At 42.0% G+C, this 16,100-nt stretch overlaps 1 protein-coding gene across 3 annotated transcripts in view; it reads left to right on the top strand.

Annotated features, from left to right (window-relative positions):
• Positions 1-16,100, top strand: part of Ft (cadherin-related tumor suppressor fat) — a 96,261-nt gene that overhangs the window by 72,328 nt on the left and 7,833 nt on the right. For all 3 annotated transcript variants that reach the window (XM_083049517.1, XM_083049516.1, XM_083049518.1), the window contains 13 exons: positions 1,463-1,699; positions 4,322-4,711; positions 5,063-5,476; positions 5,875-6,207; positions 6,702-6,879; positions 10,757-10,937; positions 11,263-11,516; positions 11,661-12,091; positions 12,200-12,544; positions 12,639-12,968; positions 13,157-14,275; positions 14,415-15,530; positions 15,637-15,913. In XM_083049517.1, the coding sequence (XP_082905643.1) occupies positions 1,463-1,699; positions 4,322-4,711; positions 5,063-5,476; positions 5,875-6,207; positions 6,702-6,879; positions 10,757-10,937; positions 11,263-11,516; positions 11,661-12,091; positions 12,200-12,544; positions 12,639-12,968; positions 13,157-14,275; positions 14,415-15,530; positions 15,637-15,913 (5,605 nt within the window). The remainder of the gene's footprint in view (positions 1-1,462; positions 1,700-4,321; positions 4,712-5,062; positions 5,477-5,874; positions 6,208-6,701; positions 6,880-10,756; positions 10,938-11,262; positions 11,517-11,660; positions 12,092-12,199; positions 12,545-12,638; positions 12,969-13,156; positions 14,276-14,414; positions 15,531-15,636; positions 15,914-16,100) is intronic.

Below are 16,100 nucleotides of genomic sequence, written 5' to 3'. Positions count from 1 at the left end.
TAGTTTCCGTCCTCGATTTACAGGAGAGATAAATTAAATTAAATTAGATTCTCTCCGCGCATTAGAACAGCCGCGTGCACGGTTTCGCCACGCGGAAATATAGGATAATTTACATATCCGTGTATAATTTACACATGTACGCGAGATTAGCGTAATTGCCGAGGTATCATTTATTGTTTAAATTATTGCACATCCGTGTTTTCGGCGGATAGAGCCGACTGCTACTCATTTTAGTCTGACAAATGCGCGAAAAATGTAAATTTTCCCCCTTCCTCTCTCTCTCTCTGCCTCAAATTGCGAAAATGTAAAATGTAAATCTACTGCTCGGTTCTTCGGATTCAAGTTTGTGATTCTATCGGACGATAAAAGAGACGAAATCGATGCGTCGCGTAAAATTTATCGAATAAATGAAGAGACGTCGGCGACATTAATGCGTCTTCGATCGATTATATCGGATTATTTGCAGAATTATTTCAATTTTCTATCAGATATTAATATTCTGTTTACTTATGTCTCTTCATTATGTCGATTTTTCAAATGTGTTCTCATAATTAGTTATTTTTAAATAATAATAGTAATGCATATATCTATATGCATTATTATATATGTATATATAATATTTATATAAATAGTTTTACGAAAAATCTTCATATTATGTTCCATATTTTTTTTTTAAACAGTTCGTACGTCTTTAAATTAATTAAACGATCATAGAATGACTGGGCTAAAAAATTTGTGATTATCACATCTTTCGATTTACCATATAAAAAAGCGTTATAACGTTACACGTGATGAAAATTATATTTATATACCGATGCTACTTATTCTCTCCTACCTTCTTGATCGAGGACCGTCCTTTTCCGTCGTCTTCCACCTTCCACCGTCGCTGATCGATCACAATGAGCGCATTGTTACATGGATAAATAGCCCGCGGAGTCCTGAGAATGTTTTCTTCTCGCGCTGGGGCTACCGCGAGGGAGCGAGGTACAATAATTCGAGGGCGAACGAGAGGCGAGCGCGGAGAGCGGCGCGAATATTTCCGGTGGCGGCGGTGTTTATCTAAGAATGACGTCGAGTGCGCGTGCAAGATTCGAGCCGATTTTATTCCGCCGAGTGTTTATTTTAAGATCGGTACTCGGGGTTTCCGGGTCTATTAAGAGGTGTGCGTAAATCTTTTTTCTACTTTGCGTTCACAAGTATAAAGACGAAAGGTGCGCACGAAATGAAAGCAACTCACTGTGTCCTTTGAAACGGCTCTCTCTCTCTCTTTAAAAGGAACAAGTTCTCGCGGAGGAATTCCTGGAAAGGAAGTAGACATTTAACCCTTGAGAGAAATTGCGTTTAAACATTAGAGATAAAAAATTTTCACGATATTTCAAACATTTTCTCCCGTTATATTTTAGGATGAGGTTTACAGAGAGACTTTTTAATTTATCATTGAAAAATCATTCTCTCTTCGCAGGTTACCGACACTAATGACAACGCGCCGACCTTCCAAAGCACGGCCTATTCCTTCGACATCCCGGAGAACGTCCCGAGAGGTAGCCGCGTGGGTCAGGTCGTCGCAACCGATGCCGATGCAGAGGGTCCCAACAGTCAGCTGAGCTACGTCCTCATCTCCGACTGGGCGAACGACGTGTTCTCGCTGAATCCGAGCACCGGGGTCTTCACGCTCACTGCGAGTCTCGACTACGAGCAGGTTGGTATATCTGAAGAAAAGCATACATGTTGATTTTTTTTGGACGAATAAAGTTATCGTTATAGACGATGATTGTCTGTACCTAAATCACAGATTTCCATATATCGGACTTCTTATTTACATCGAGAGAAGGATGAATTTTGTATGAATCTCGTTTCTCCAAGATTATAAATATTGTAATTAATGGTTTATATTCGCGTATGGATATTTTTCAATGAATCAGTCTGGCAGCCGGATTTTGGTCGGAAGATGACAGTGTTAATAAAGTTATCGTCGGCAGTGATTATTTGTAAATCAGACGATTATTTGATGCGGATTATATCCCTTTCGAATCGGAGTCTTTATTTATTAATAGAAAAATTTGAATTTTTCATGAGAACGAGTTTCTCTTCATGATTATAAATGGTTCACAAACTTGTTCGAAGAAATCTCTCGATATTTTATGACATTTGAAGTTTCATCGATCAGATTGAATAGACACGATCGATTGAAAAATATTTTTCTTTGATTTGACATACTCTCGGGACTTTCTATTTATTATTTCACTTTATACGCTATTAAATAATCCAGCAATCCAGAACATGTTCATGAACTGGAACGAGACGATGCCGGATGATTCTGAAGTTATATGTTTACATATCAATATACTATAGACACGTCCATCATAACGGTCGATGGATACGAAAGGGTTAACTGCGGCCTGTCGAGATGAAGTTCCGTTTGGATCATGGTCGGAACTAAAAGACGCTTAAAAAACGCGTTGGCCGCCCGGGGCAGCGATTATAACCACGAACACCACCTCTATATTCAAGCGCACCATTATATTATCCGGAGCGGAGGGCAAAACGCTAGAATTTAGGGTTTAACGCTATAACAGTCGAACAACAGATCGAAGAACAGACAGTCTTTAATGGCGATCTCTCTGCATTTCGGAGACAAGCCGTAGTTAGCCGAACGAGCACATACGCTTTGCGGATCACGTAAATAACGTAACCAATAGCGTAACCGAGGTTTTATAGGGAAAAACTCGCGATAATCTTCCAGATAAGAAAGGAAAAAGAATTAATTACACAGTTTAATAAGAAAATACAAAAAAGAGAATAACCATTTAATTTTTTTATGCTAAATATAACACCGACTTTTAAATTGTCTCACCACGTCACAAGAAATTGAGAAATTTGCAATTAAAGTTGCACAAATGAGCTATATTAATTCATCTTATCATGTTAGCTAGGGACGAAGTTTTGTTGAAATCAAAAGTTAAGTATAAAGAGTTAAGTAAATATTAAAAAATAATTACTCTCTTTCTTGTGTTTAAAAAGAAAAATTATTTTTATTGACCTGTGTTATTAATATGAGAAAGTTTCGAATAATAATCTTTTCTGATTAATTTTAAATAAAAAATATTTATTAAGATAAAAATATTAATTATTAAGTATTATGCTTACAATCTTAATTCATAAGCTTTTATTCGAAGAATAATAATTTTTCGTTTACCAAAGAAATTATTCTTTAAAGTTGATGTGTTTTAAACTATTCTCTCTTCTTCTTTCAAGTATATTATTACTATCTTATTTTACTGCATTAATATTAATCTAATTATCTAATACTATCGACAGTTATTTTTATGCAATCTTTGGCTACGCCACTGTTTCACGATTTACGATGATGAAAACTAGGTATGTATTAGTGCAGCTTCTATCGAAAAAGACGAAGGTGAAAGGAAGAAGATGAAAGAAAGTGCGAGCGAGAGGAACAAAGAGATAAGGGTAGCTTATAGAACCCTTCATCAACGTAATGCTCTTCCAGATACACGCCAACGTCATTAAAGGGCTGCGAAATACGCGTGTGTATCGTGAAACACATGTGTGTATCGGAAACAAAGAAAATAGCTATCGCGCCGAAACAGACATTTTAGTCCTTTCTCGCAAAACGGTTAATTATGGGTCTCTTAAAAGGATCTGTTACGAATCGATTTACGATAGTTGAATGAAAGTTAATTTCTCGCAATTTCTCGATATACCGAACATAGTTCCATTCTTTCAGAAAGAGAACTCCACTTTCGTTTCTTCATATATTTTTTTCAATGCTGATACAATGTTCAAAGAAATATCAAACTAATTGTAAAAATAGCGCTAAGCAATATATATTAATTCAAGCATTTATTTAGTAAAAATAATTCTAATGTGCGCTACCTTTTACTTGTATTTTTTATTTAAATTCCATTTTTCGCTAGTGTTAAAATCTCGAGGAAAATGTAATTTTTGTTGCGAATAATAATTTTTTAACTGTGGCAAAAGAATCTTTGAAAAATAAATGTTAGACGAAATTTATTCAAAGATGCAAAAGCGTATAATTATTCTATTATAATATAATAATTTATTATATTTTGGTTTGAAAAAAATAAAGAGAAAGACTCTCTTCGCTTTTTTCAGAGTATCCAGAGTTGTCTACTGTCACATAAAAGATCCTAATGGATCATAAAAAACGTTTTTTTATCATGTTTAATAGTTTCGTGGGGAGAAAACAGCTTGTAACGCGAGAACAGATATTCTGTGTAGATTATATTATTCACCTTCGTTATATTAAATGATCTTTATATGTGTCTTGTCGTCTCTACAGGTGCAGCACTACATCCTCGTCGTCCAAGCAACAGACGGCGGCGTCCCGGTGCTGTCGTCCACCGTCACGGTCTACTGCAACGTCGTCGATCTGAACGACAACGCGCCGATCTTCGAGATCGGGCCGCACGCGGCCGACATCGTGGAAAACGCGACAGTCGGCACACACGTGTTCACCGTGGTTGCCCAGGATCTAGATTCTGGTGACAACGGCAGAGTCTTCTACGCCATAACCGGGGGCGACGAGGACGGGAGCTTTGGAGTGGCACCGAACGGTACCCTCTTCACGCGCCTACCCCTCGATCGCGAACGTAAGCCTCTCTACAACCTGGTGCTAAGCGCCACTGACAGTCCCTTACCGCCAGCTCGGCCCTTGTCTTCCACGGTGCAGGTTTGTGAATAATTTTTTTCATGCATATGCAGACATATTTATACATACACATGTATATATAAATGCTTGTTTAATCTTTCCATAAATAAAGAATTATTTAAAAAAAATATTTTATTATAACATTATTTCAATTATACTTATTATATAAATATCACATACATATATATATATATATATATATATAATCTTTGTATATGTATAATATATACAATATAATATTATATATATTATATTTTTTTCTTTAACAATTTACTTTTGAAGTTAAATGTTAAAAAACTTATAAGAAAAAAAACACATATATTTGTGAATAAAGAAAAGATAGACTCTCCATTATCTCTTCGCTCGACATAGGTGACAGTGGTGTTGCTGGACGTGAACGACATGTCGCCGGAGTTCATATCGCCCACGAAGATATCGATAATTGAGAACGCGCCGAGCAATACGGTAGTGATGGCGATAAAGGCTGTCGACCGGGACGAGGGTCGAAACGGTTACGTCGAGTACACGCTTGAAGACGATGGTTTGCCGTTCACTCTAGGCCTTGTGGATGGACTGCTGCGCGTCTCCGGACCGCTGGACCGCGAACAGAAGTCCAACTACACCCTGGGGATCACCGCCAGGGATCGCGGCGAGCCACCGAGATCCTCGTCGACCACCGTCACCGTCATGGTGCTCGACGAAAATGACAACTCGCCGGTGTTCGATCCCAGGCAATACTCCGCCACCGTCGCCGAGAACGCCAGCATCGGCGCCAGCGTGATCCAGGTCAGTAAAATTGTTACGATCTGGAAGAAAATTGGATAGATAGGAAACGAGAGATACATGATTTAAAGCTTTTTACTTACTTAATTTTACTCTTTCGTTATTACTCTTTTAATTAAATATTTTTATATATTTAAATAAATTTGCATTAAAATTTAATTTTATTAAAATTATTTAGTAAAATAATAGAATTATTTTTTATAAATTTTTTTAGTATTATAACATTAATTCCAATTATATTTATTCTATCAATAAATATCATATAAATATCATCTTCAACAAAATTGTGTGTTCGTGACATGTTAGATATAATATTAATTAATAATAAATAATAAAGAGAGACACATGGAGGGAGAGAGAGGGCTCTCTCAAATTACAAATCGTTCTTCTCTCGACCTCAGGTATCGGCGATGGACCGCGACGAGGGCGCGAACGGCAGGGTGCGATACAGCATCGTTATGGGGGACGATAATCGGGACTTCACGATCTCGGAGGACGGCGGCGTGATCCGGGTGGCGAAGAACCTGAACTTTGAACGCAAGCCCTGCTACCATCTGACAATTCGCAGTGAGGATTGCGCCGCGGAAGTAGGCGAGACGCCGCGCAGCGATACCACCCAGGTCATCATCACCGTTCTCGATATCAACGACAACGCGCCGGTCTTCTTCGATTCACCCTACCTAGCCCACGTTATGGAGAATATGGTGCCGCCAGGAGGAGGTTTCGTCATACAAGTATGTATACGTAAATTCTCAATTTGAGTGAAATTCCTTCTGTAAAATTTTTTAATCCGCGACGAGTACTCAATTTTTCGGATAAGATAAGAAATTTGATATGAAGAGGACTAATAAAAGCGCAGCAAAGTTGTTTTTAAATTCCTCTCTAATTATTTTGAATATTTTGGTCCTTTCCTATTTTGGACCATCCTTAGCATATCGATTAGTAAAAAAATTCACGTGTCTTGGATAGATAGGACGAGGATGCGAATTAATATATGTACATATAATAATGTCTGCGCTCTTATTAGCTCTTTTCAGATTTTGTATTTATATATCAGAGCCTTTTTTTATTATTTTTGATGAGAAATTTTGTGGTAACTCTAATAAATAAAATAGTTAAAAAATTTAGAGATTTGTAATCTATGTGTGACTCTCTGGATCTCATCTTCGCGCGAATTGCGATTATTTTAACGAGAGTTAAAGCGTTTTTTCGTCTATTTAAACCCAAGGTTAAGGCGTACGATGCGGATACCCCACCGTACAATGATCAAGTCAGGTACTTCCTGAAGGAGGGCGACACGGATCTGTTTCGTATAAATGCCAGCACCGGTGACATATCGCTCCTTCGACCGTTGGACAGAGAACTGGTACCAGAATATACGCTCACCCTAGTGGCTATGGATACCGGTGAGTCACTTCACTATCTATTTTAAACATCCGGCCGTGTAGATAAGACAGATAAGAGAAAATTATATTGTAAAAAGACAGCTACATTAACGTACTCACGGTAGTTTATTACAAGATCACGAGCTATGAGAGAATTGTTGCTAGAAACATATCTTGAGGAAGATGATAATATTAATTATTTTTTTAATAGTTTAATAATAATGATAATAACAACTTGTAGATTGGTAACTATATGCTCTGCACAATTATTTAGTTTTATCTAAATTGTCCACTTGTTTTTAAATCGCTTCTACAAATATTTTTTTACGTTAATTGTATTTTTTCGTTATAATAAATTCAATATATTATTAGGTATATTATTATTTTTTCTACAGTTTTTTGTATATTTTCATTATTTTTAAATCATTAGTGGAAATGTTTGTGTTCTTTTCTAAGGAAAAGCCATTCTATTAGACTTCGCGGTCTGACTTTGCGATGTGACTTGTTATTATTTGCATCTTGTTTGCGAATGACTTTAACGTTCGCATAATTGTACCCGTATAATCGATTCGCGCTAATTCTTTATGCGAACCGTACGATCGGCCGTCCATCAATCGACGATCCAGCGAAATGTCATCTGTCCGCCAGTAGCTATACAGCGCAGCACATAGACGAGAGAGACGATAGACGATGTACGGCGGTGGGTTTAAGTAATGAGCGGTAATATACAAATTGGATATAAATTTGTGGGTTGTTCGATGAGATTCTTTAAGCGGTGGGCAGTTCCTCCCCCTTGAATGTTCTTTTTCTTTCCTTTTTCCTCCTTCCTTCCTCTTAGAAGCCGGTAGTCCTCCCCCGGTTCCCTTCCTCGGCCTTCACCCCTTCTTCTCTCTCTATCTTCCTCTCTCCCTCCGCCCGTTCCGCCCTCGGTCGCGATGGCTCGGATGGCCCAATCGGTCCCCGACAAGGTAGACAGGCCAGGCAGAGTTATGACGCGCGATTATGATAATCGGTCTCGAATACCTTCCTCGGCGCGCTGCATCGTCCCCTCCTCTTCCTCATCCTGGCACTCCCGTTTCGACCGCGGGCCTTATTCCCCACCCCGGTGTCTATCTTACCCTCTGTTTCGTTTTTTCCATCTCTTCGCCTCGCTTCCCTCTTCTCATCCATCGTTCATCCCCTTTCCTCCCTTCTTCCCAGTCGCGCGTTTCGGGTCTTCTTGTCACCCCCTCCTCTCCGTCTCTGCTCCGAGAGCCGCGTGCGTCTTTCGGATACTACCTGTGCGAGGTACTCGTTCATTATATTCTACTTTATTCATATACCGCGCACTCTCTCGGGGTACGTATTTTTATCTCCTATTGGCGGCGAATCCAGAGCCCTTGCGATCCCTTCTGCGTCTCTGTATTAGATGCAAACAGAATTTCTTCCTTTCCTCTTCCCTGATTGTTACATATATCACTTATTTTTATTACAGTACTTATGTAAGGACAGAATCTTGCTCTTGCACCTTCAAAACTAATTCTTAAAATCCTATCTCATGAAAAAAAACTTTTCGAAAATTCATATATACATCTTGACTTCTTTCTGATAGTTGTCTTATAAGAGAGGCTGAGGAGACAGTCTCTCTTTAAACACACCTCTAATCAGCCGAGCCCGAAATCCCATTCTGTGGAAATCGGCGAGTAACGAGGCGGTCGCTTCATTACCGGAATTAGACGGAAAGCAAATTATGCGGTTACTCGTTATGCAAAGTGGGTCATTTTTTCAGACTGTGAACCTCTGGGAACTCGCTCGTTTGTTCTCTCTACATTTACATCATTGTGCGCGCCGCATGATAACGTCTCTCATTCTTTTTCTACTACGCATTTCCTTTACTTTCCCGCTTTCATCGGCTATAATTGCTATCGTCGTTCTTACATCTCTATAGTCTCTCTCGACTCTCTACCGTTACTTCGTGATAGATGAATCATTAATCTTGCGGAACCAATCGAAATATTTAAAATTTACGAACCAACAATTTATTTGTTATTATGATAAAATATTAAAAATTTAGAAGTATACAAAAACAATTTTTTTAAATCTTACGGTTTATAATACAGCAATTTTAGATATACGGAGTCAGAATGTCTAGTTGTTAGAAAAATCAAAATTATTACTTAATTTAATTGTCATTGTATTCTTAATTAAGTCGAGAGCAGAGGTTTTTGCAACTATTTTTATAACGCGATTTGTAATATACAGGGTGTAAATGTGGGCTACTATTTATTTATTCAGGACGTATTCTATTCATCGAAATAAGCAAAAAAGTTCGTATAAAACATGTCCAAAAATAATTTTTTAATTGCCTCTTCGTCTTGTCAGGACGTTTGACAGATGCTGCTTACACGATTTGCTCATTTTGAGAATGAATCATTTTACGATATGAAAATTATTTATTATTAAAAATAAAATAATACGCTTTGTGTAATTATCTTAAGTTTCAATCCAAACATAACTATGTATTTTTGAACATATAAACTTTTTTACTCATATTGATGAGTGAATACGTTCCTGAAGTAGGCATTTACGATACACCCTGTATATATCCAATCTGTAGCCTTACGAGATATTTACCCTAGAACATGATAAATACGGTTTCAGAGTCGCACAGTCTCCCTTCCTCTCTCCTGCTCCTCGACTCTCCGCGTGATTGAACGGTGTACGTCTGTGCAGGCACGTGGCCCTGGGCTACGCCAACGCTCTCGCCAGGTATATATATACCTGGTGCGCAATCAGAGAAATCGAGTCTGCCTTTTCTCTCCTCCCTGCTCACCCCTCGGGAGAGTAATGGCACGTTTTAGGCGGTGCAATTAAGACTTTTCCACGTGCACCGTAACGTCGTTACTCCCGGTACCTTAATCCGTAAATCATAAGCGATAGCACAATGGGCATCGTGTACAGAGAAATGCATGTATGTGTCGCGTCTAAGTTATCTGGCTGTTATCTCGCCGCCGCGCACTTCCGCGAAACTTAGAAAAGAGAGAAAGAGAGATCGCTTTTCCTACCTATCCGCGACCTCAATTATCTCGTTGCACCGCCCTTTAATCTTGTGCGAGCGGCTCGTCCAAAGAGAGTAACAATCGAGAATCATTTTCGAAGGATACGAAATTATTTTAGATGTCTTTGAAGGAGAAAATTTTCGAAGGAGAGATTTTTCAAGAGACTTCACAGAACAGAATTGTTATTTAACGAAAACGTCAAAATCATATGATCTCGATTTATTTTCAACTCATTTTAGTATGAATGAAATAATACACTTCCGATCAATATAATTATTAAGCAGTTATTTAAAACTCTGATGCATTAAAAAAAAATATAATCTTGCAATAAAATAAAAAATGCCAATTGGTCTTCGCTTCAGCTTCAAGCTTCTTTCATCATCTACCGATTTCTGACGTATCGCGCGTATCCTTCACCTTTGTCGATCAACTTCTCAATAACAGACGAAGAGAAGCGACGATTTTTTCCGATGTATCGTTCGTCGAAAATAAATTTCACATAGAGTGCGTAGAGGCAAGTTCTAAATAACTTCACTTGCGAGAGTCAGATCGGCGTCTCTCTCTCACAGAGCCCTGTAATAATATTCTGTTAAAATTATAGCTCTGATTTATATACCTTCCGTTTGGACCGATTTAAACCATCATAAAGGAGGTCCGCGAGAGGCGGGTCGTAAATTTAGCGAAATAATCGCGCCACTGACCCAACTACGAGATCGGGACCTGGCGTTACGGTTCGCGAAATAGCGATAAAAGCGCAAAAAACCTAGAGCAGCGACAGAGCGCACGATGGAGATTGTCTTTATGGCCGTTCGACGACAACAGACGACTGAAATTTCGCATTTTGCGTTTTCTCTCCTCAGGTTCGCCGCCCCTCACCGGATCAGGCATTGTCAGGATTGTCGTTCTCGACGTGAACGATCATAATCCCGAGTTCGCCCGGCAGGACTACAAGGCCACCGTGATGGAGAACATGCCCGCTGGAACCTGGGTCACCAAGCCGCATGCTACGGACAAGGACGAAGGACTCAATGCAAAAATAAGGTAGATTCTCGGCGAACATTACGTAATTAAGCGGATCGAAAGTATAATTCCATCTTAGAAAGAGAAATGATTCAGATTTAATTATAACGAGAATGCATTATTTTCTCTTTTTAGTTTTAATTTTAAAACACTCTTTAATTTTTTTATATTTCTTATTTATAATTCCACATAAGAAATTTATTGCACGAAATTTTGCAACAAAAAATTAAAAAAAAAGTAAATTAAAAATAATATTTAATATTAATTTTAATATTGATTTTTGGAATTATTGCAAATAAAAAATTAATATAATTAATTAATATAATTTTTATCAATTTTCTGACAGATATCGCCTACTTGGGGACAAGGCAGAACGGTTTTCCGTGGATTCCGATACGGGTGAAGTATTTACTACGGTGCCGCTGGATCGCGAGCAGACTGCTGTGTATCATCTGACTCTAGTGGCCCGAGATTCGAGTCCAACAGAGCCACGTGCTTCCACTGTCAATCTGACCATCTTGGTGACGGATGTAAACGACAACGCGCCCCGGTTCTCCAGTCCTCGATACACGGCCTACGTTCCTAGCGCGACCAAACCCGGTAAATGAGATCCCTCTGACAACGAAAATAGCCAAATATGTATAATTAAACGTGTTAATTGCCGATCGAAAAGACTATTAATATAACGGTTTCGTTTTAATTAAGAGAATGCTGACACCGAGTTTTTTTCTTCCATGTTTAAAGGTGACTTCGTGTTCGGCGCGAAAGCGATCGACGACGACGACAGCGAGAACTCGCGGATCGTTTATCAGCTACAGGGCAAGGACGCCGATCGATTCACCATAGACCTCGACAACGGCGTGATACGTGCCGTCCAAGAACTCGCCGGCGACCAGACCACCTATCAACTGCAGATTCAGGCGTCGGACCGCGGCGCCGAACCTCAGCACGTTACCGCTGATCTGATGATCCACCTGTGGGAGCGACAACTGTTTCCTAGCTTTCGATCGAGCGTCAGCACGAAATTCACCCTGCCAGAAGACGTGCCCGAGGGCAGGGTGATCACCAGGCTAAGCGCGACCACCCCGAAGAGCGGATCGGCCAGCAATCTGATATACGGCATGGCGGGTGGAAACGTGGGAGACGCTCTGAGAATCGAACCTCACACCGGAGAGGTAATTGAGATCGGATGTGTCTTCGAAAAGAGATTCGACTCCTCTCGATTTTAAACAAAATTTTTATTATTTTTAAAATATTGTTATTATGAGGGATTTTTTGTTTAGGTTGTGGTTGCGTCCGGCTTCGATTACGAAACGGCACCGCACTACGAAGCTTGGATCGAGGTTCGCGACTCGGATACACCCGCGTTGCGTAGTGTTCTACAGCTCCTGGTGAATGTCACGGATGCCAACGATAATGCGCCGGTGATGGAGGCGGCTATTTATAACGCCACCGTGCCGGAGGACGAGTATGCGCCGTTGTTTGTCTGCAAGGTTGCCGCGAAGGATCGCGATTCCGGCGAGAATGGCCAGGTCACGTATCACCTGGTCGATGACTTCTCCGAGACTTTCGTCATCGACAGCAACATCGGACAGATCGATACCAACACCAAACTGGATCGCGAAGAGGTACATAATTATCTAATTACAGCTACATTCGATTAATTAACGATTATACAACTTAATTAATTATAATTTAATTAATTTGATATGTCTTTCATAGATCGCGTCCTACGAGCTGCTCGTGGAAGCTAGAGATCAAGGTCACCCGCGGTTAACCGGCACCACCACCGTGCTGGTGACCGTTTTGGACAAGAATGACAATCCGCCGCATTTCACGCGACTCTTCAGCGTCAACGTGACGGAGAACGCGGAGATCGGCACATTCGTCATACGCATCACCAGCAGCGATCTGGACATCGGCCAGAATGCGAACGTCAGTTACAGCTTCACCGACAATCCGGGAGAAAAGTTCTCCATCGACGCTCTGAGCGGAAACGTGACTGTGACTGGACACCTCGACAGGGAAGAGCAGGACGAGTATCTGCTAAAGGTTAGTTTTAATTTAATTTAATATTTAAAAAATCTTTTCTGATTTCTCTTAGAAGATATCACGTCCTACATCACGTTAAAGTTTCTTTAATTATTTTATAAAATTATTGTATAAAGATACTCGCTTCGCTTACTTTACACGCTTAAATTAAAATTATTTTTATTTACCATCTTCCAACTTTGTTGCAGGTTGTAGCGGCAGACGGTGCGTGGCGAACGGAAACTGCTCTGACGATCACTATTCAAGACCAGAACGACAACGCGCCCGAGTTTGACGAAAACACCTATCACTTCCACTTTCCCGAGCTTCAGCCGGCGGTGGCGCACGTCGGCCAGGTCGCGGCGATCGATCGCGACAAGCAGGGACCTAATTCCGTCATATCGTACAGTCTGCTGCAACCGTCCGATCTCTTCTCCGTCGACCCGGCGACCGGCGATGTCTTCAGCAAGCGTACCCTGCGTTACAAGCATACCAATCGGCCGTCCTCGCCGGAGAACCTATACTCGCTGACGGTAGTCGCGACCGACAACGGCAAACCACCCATGTCCTCGAGGACGGTGGTCCATGTGAACGTGGTGGACGCCAACAACAACGCGCCCCGCTTCGAGCAGAAATCTTATCTGTCACCAGTGCCGGAGAACTATGGGATAGGCAAGCGTATCACCCAGCTGATCGCCCACGACGACGCCGACTTCGGGGTGAATGCAGAGGTCGGTTACACGTTGACGTACACGAACGGTTCTGGCGATCTGTTCGCCATCGAAGAACAAACCGGCTGGGTCTACGTGCGCAAGAGCCTCAATGGTATCCCCATTGGCACGGTGTTCCTGTTGAAGGCGCACGCCACCGACAAGGGAGTGCCACCGCAGAAGGACGAGGTCGACTTCAAGCTCGTCATCTCCGGCGAGAATCGATACGCGCCCACCTTCGCCGCCGTCAGTCATCAGGTGAGGGTGCCGGAGAACGAGCCGGTCAACACGACCATCTTGACGGTGAGCGCCGTGGACGGTGACAGCGGGCCCAACGGTATGGTACGCTACAAGATTTCGGCCGGCAACGAGAGAAACGAGTTCTTCGTACACGCCATCACCGGCGCAATTACCATACTCGAGCCCCTCGATTACGATTTAGTGCAGGAATATCAGCTGAATATCACCGCCACGGATCTGGGATTCGAGCCGAAGCAGGCGGTGGCCACTTTGACAGTCAATGTTTCCGACATCAATGACAATCCTCCGACTTTCAATCAGAGCGTATATGAGGCGTTTTTACCGGAGAACTCGCCGCCCGATAGTTTCGTCTACAAGGTATGTTCAATCCAAATACTTGAGTCTGATATTTTTTCTAGTATTTTTCAGCTATTAAAAAAAATATTTGCGTGTACTATTAATAATTCTTTATAATTCTATTGGAAATGTAATTTACACCTTTTCCGCGCACTTGCAGATTGTCGCCCAGGACATCGACTCTCCCAAGTACGCGGTAGTGCAGTATAAAATTCTCGGTGGCAGCGGCAAGGATCATTTCCGCATCCGCGAGAAAACCGGCGAGATCACATCTGAGACCAGTTTCGATTACGAGGAGGTGAACGAGTATAGCCTCGACATTGTCGCGGCCAATCCGGACTCGAATCCGCAGATGGTCGGTTTCACGACCGTGGTGGTCCACATCACCGGCGTGAACGAGTTCTATCCGAAGTTCGTTCAACCGGTATTCCATATGGACGTGTCGGAGAGCGCCGACGTCGGAACCTCGGTGGGTCTGGTCCAGGCGACTGATCAGGACTCGGGCGAGGACGGCCGCGTGTACTATCTCTTCGTGGGCTCGTCCAACGATCGCGGCTTCTCCATCGGCTCGGAAACCGGGGTGATTCGGGTGTCGCGTCGCCTGGATCGCGAGACGCAGAATCGCGTGGTGCTGACGGTGATGGCGAAGAATGGCGGAGGTATACGCGGCAACGACACCGACGAGGCCCAGGTGATCATCTCCATTCAGGACGGCAACGATCCGCCCGAGTTTCTTCAGGGTTCTTACGATGCGAGCGTGTCGGAGGGAGCCGTTCACGGAACCCGCGTCGTCACCGTCCGCGCGATCGACAAGGACATCAAACCCCAGAACAATCAGTTCTCGTACTCCATCATCGGCGGTAATCACGGCCAGGCGTTCAAGGTCGATCCGCAAACCGGCGACATCGAGACGGCGAAGCAGCTGGATCGCGAGACTGTGCCTATTTACGATCTGACGATCGGTGCGATTGACACCGGTTCGCCACCGCAAACGGGCACCGTGACGGTGCATATTGAGCTGCTGGATGTGAATGACAACGGACCAGTCTTCGACTCGCCAGAGATGATCGGCTACGTCAGCGAGAATGAGCCGGCCGGTACCAGTGTGATGACCTTGAGCGCGACCGATCCCGATCTGCCTCCCAACGGCGCGCCCTTCACGTACAAACTGATCGGTGGAAGGCATAGCGATGTGGTCATTCTGGACAAGCACTCCGGTGTGCTGAGAACCACCAAGAGCCTCGACAGAGAAACGATGCCGCAACTGGATCTCATGGTCAGTATATTTAAATAATAAATAATAAATAAATAATAAAATAAATAATGATAAATAATTTCAAATTTACTGCTTCTCTTAAACTGAGTATTTATCTTATGTGTAGGTTGAGGTGGAGGACTCGGGAGTACCGCGAATGAAGAGCGAGCACACCGTCACCGTGATTGTCACCGATCAGAATGACAGCCCGTCCTCCTCGAGATCGGTCCACGTGATCGTGCACTCGTTCAATGGCAGGACACCTCTGGGAAAGATCGCCGATGTGCATCCAAATGACCCGGACATCACCGGGGCTTACTCTTGCAAGATACTTCAGGGTTCGAATTCGCGCGTACTCAGAATCCCCATTGCCTGCGATCTACACACTAACAAGATTACACCAGGTATTTATCAATTGCAAAAAAAATTCAACTCAAATATCTGGAAATTTGTAACTTTTTTATTTTTGAAAAGTAGCATTGATTTTTTTATAAGTATACTCAGCACATTTGAATTAATATCGACAAGGTTCTAGATATCTTATTGTTAATATTGATGATTTCTCGAATAATAATCTCTCTATCTTTGAGT

Source organism: Prenolepis imparis, unplaced genomic scaffold (genome assembly GCF_030444845.1).
Source record: "Prenolepis imparis isolate NDT839.2.m4 unplaced genomic scaffold, iyPreImpa1.0 SCAF_11, whole genome shotgun sequence".
NCBI lineage: Eukaryota > Metazoa > Arthropoda > Insecta > Hymenoptera > Formicidae > Prenolepis > Prenolepis imparis.
This window is presented reverse-complemented; position numbering and strand designations above follow the sequence as displayed.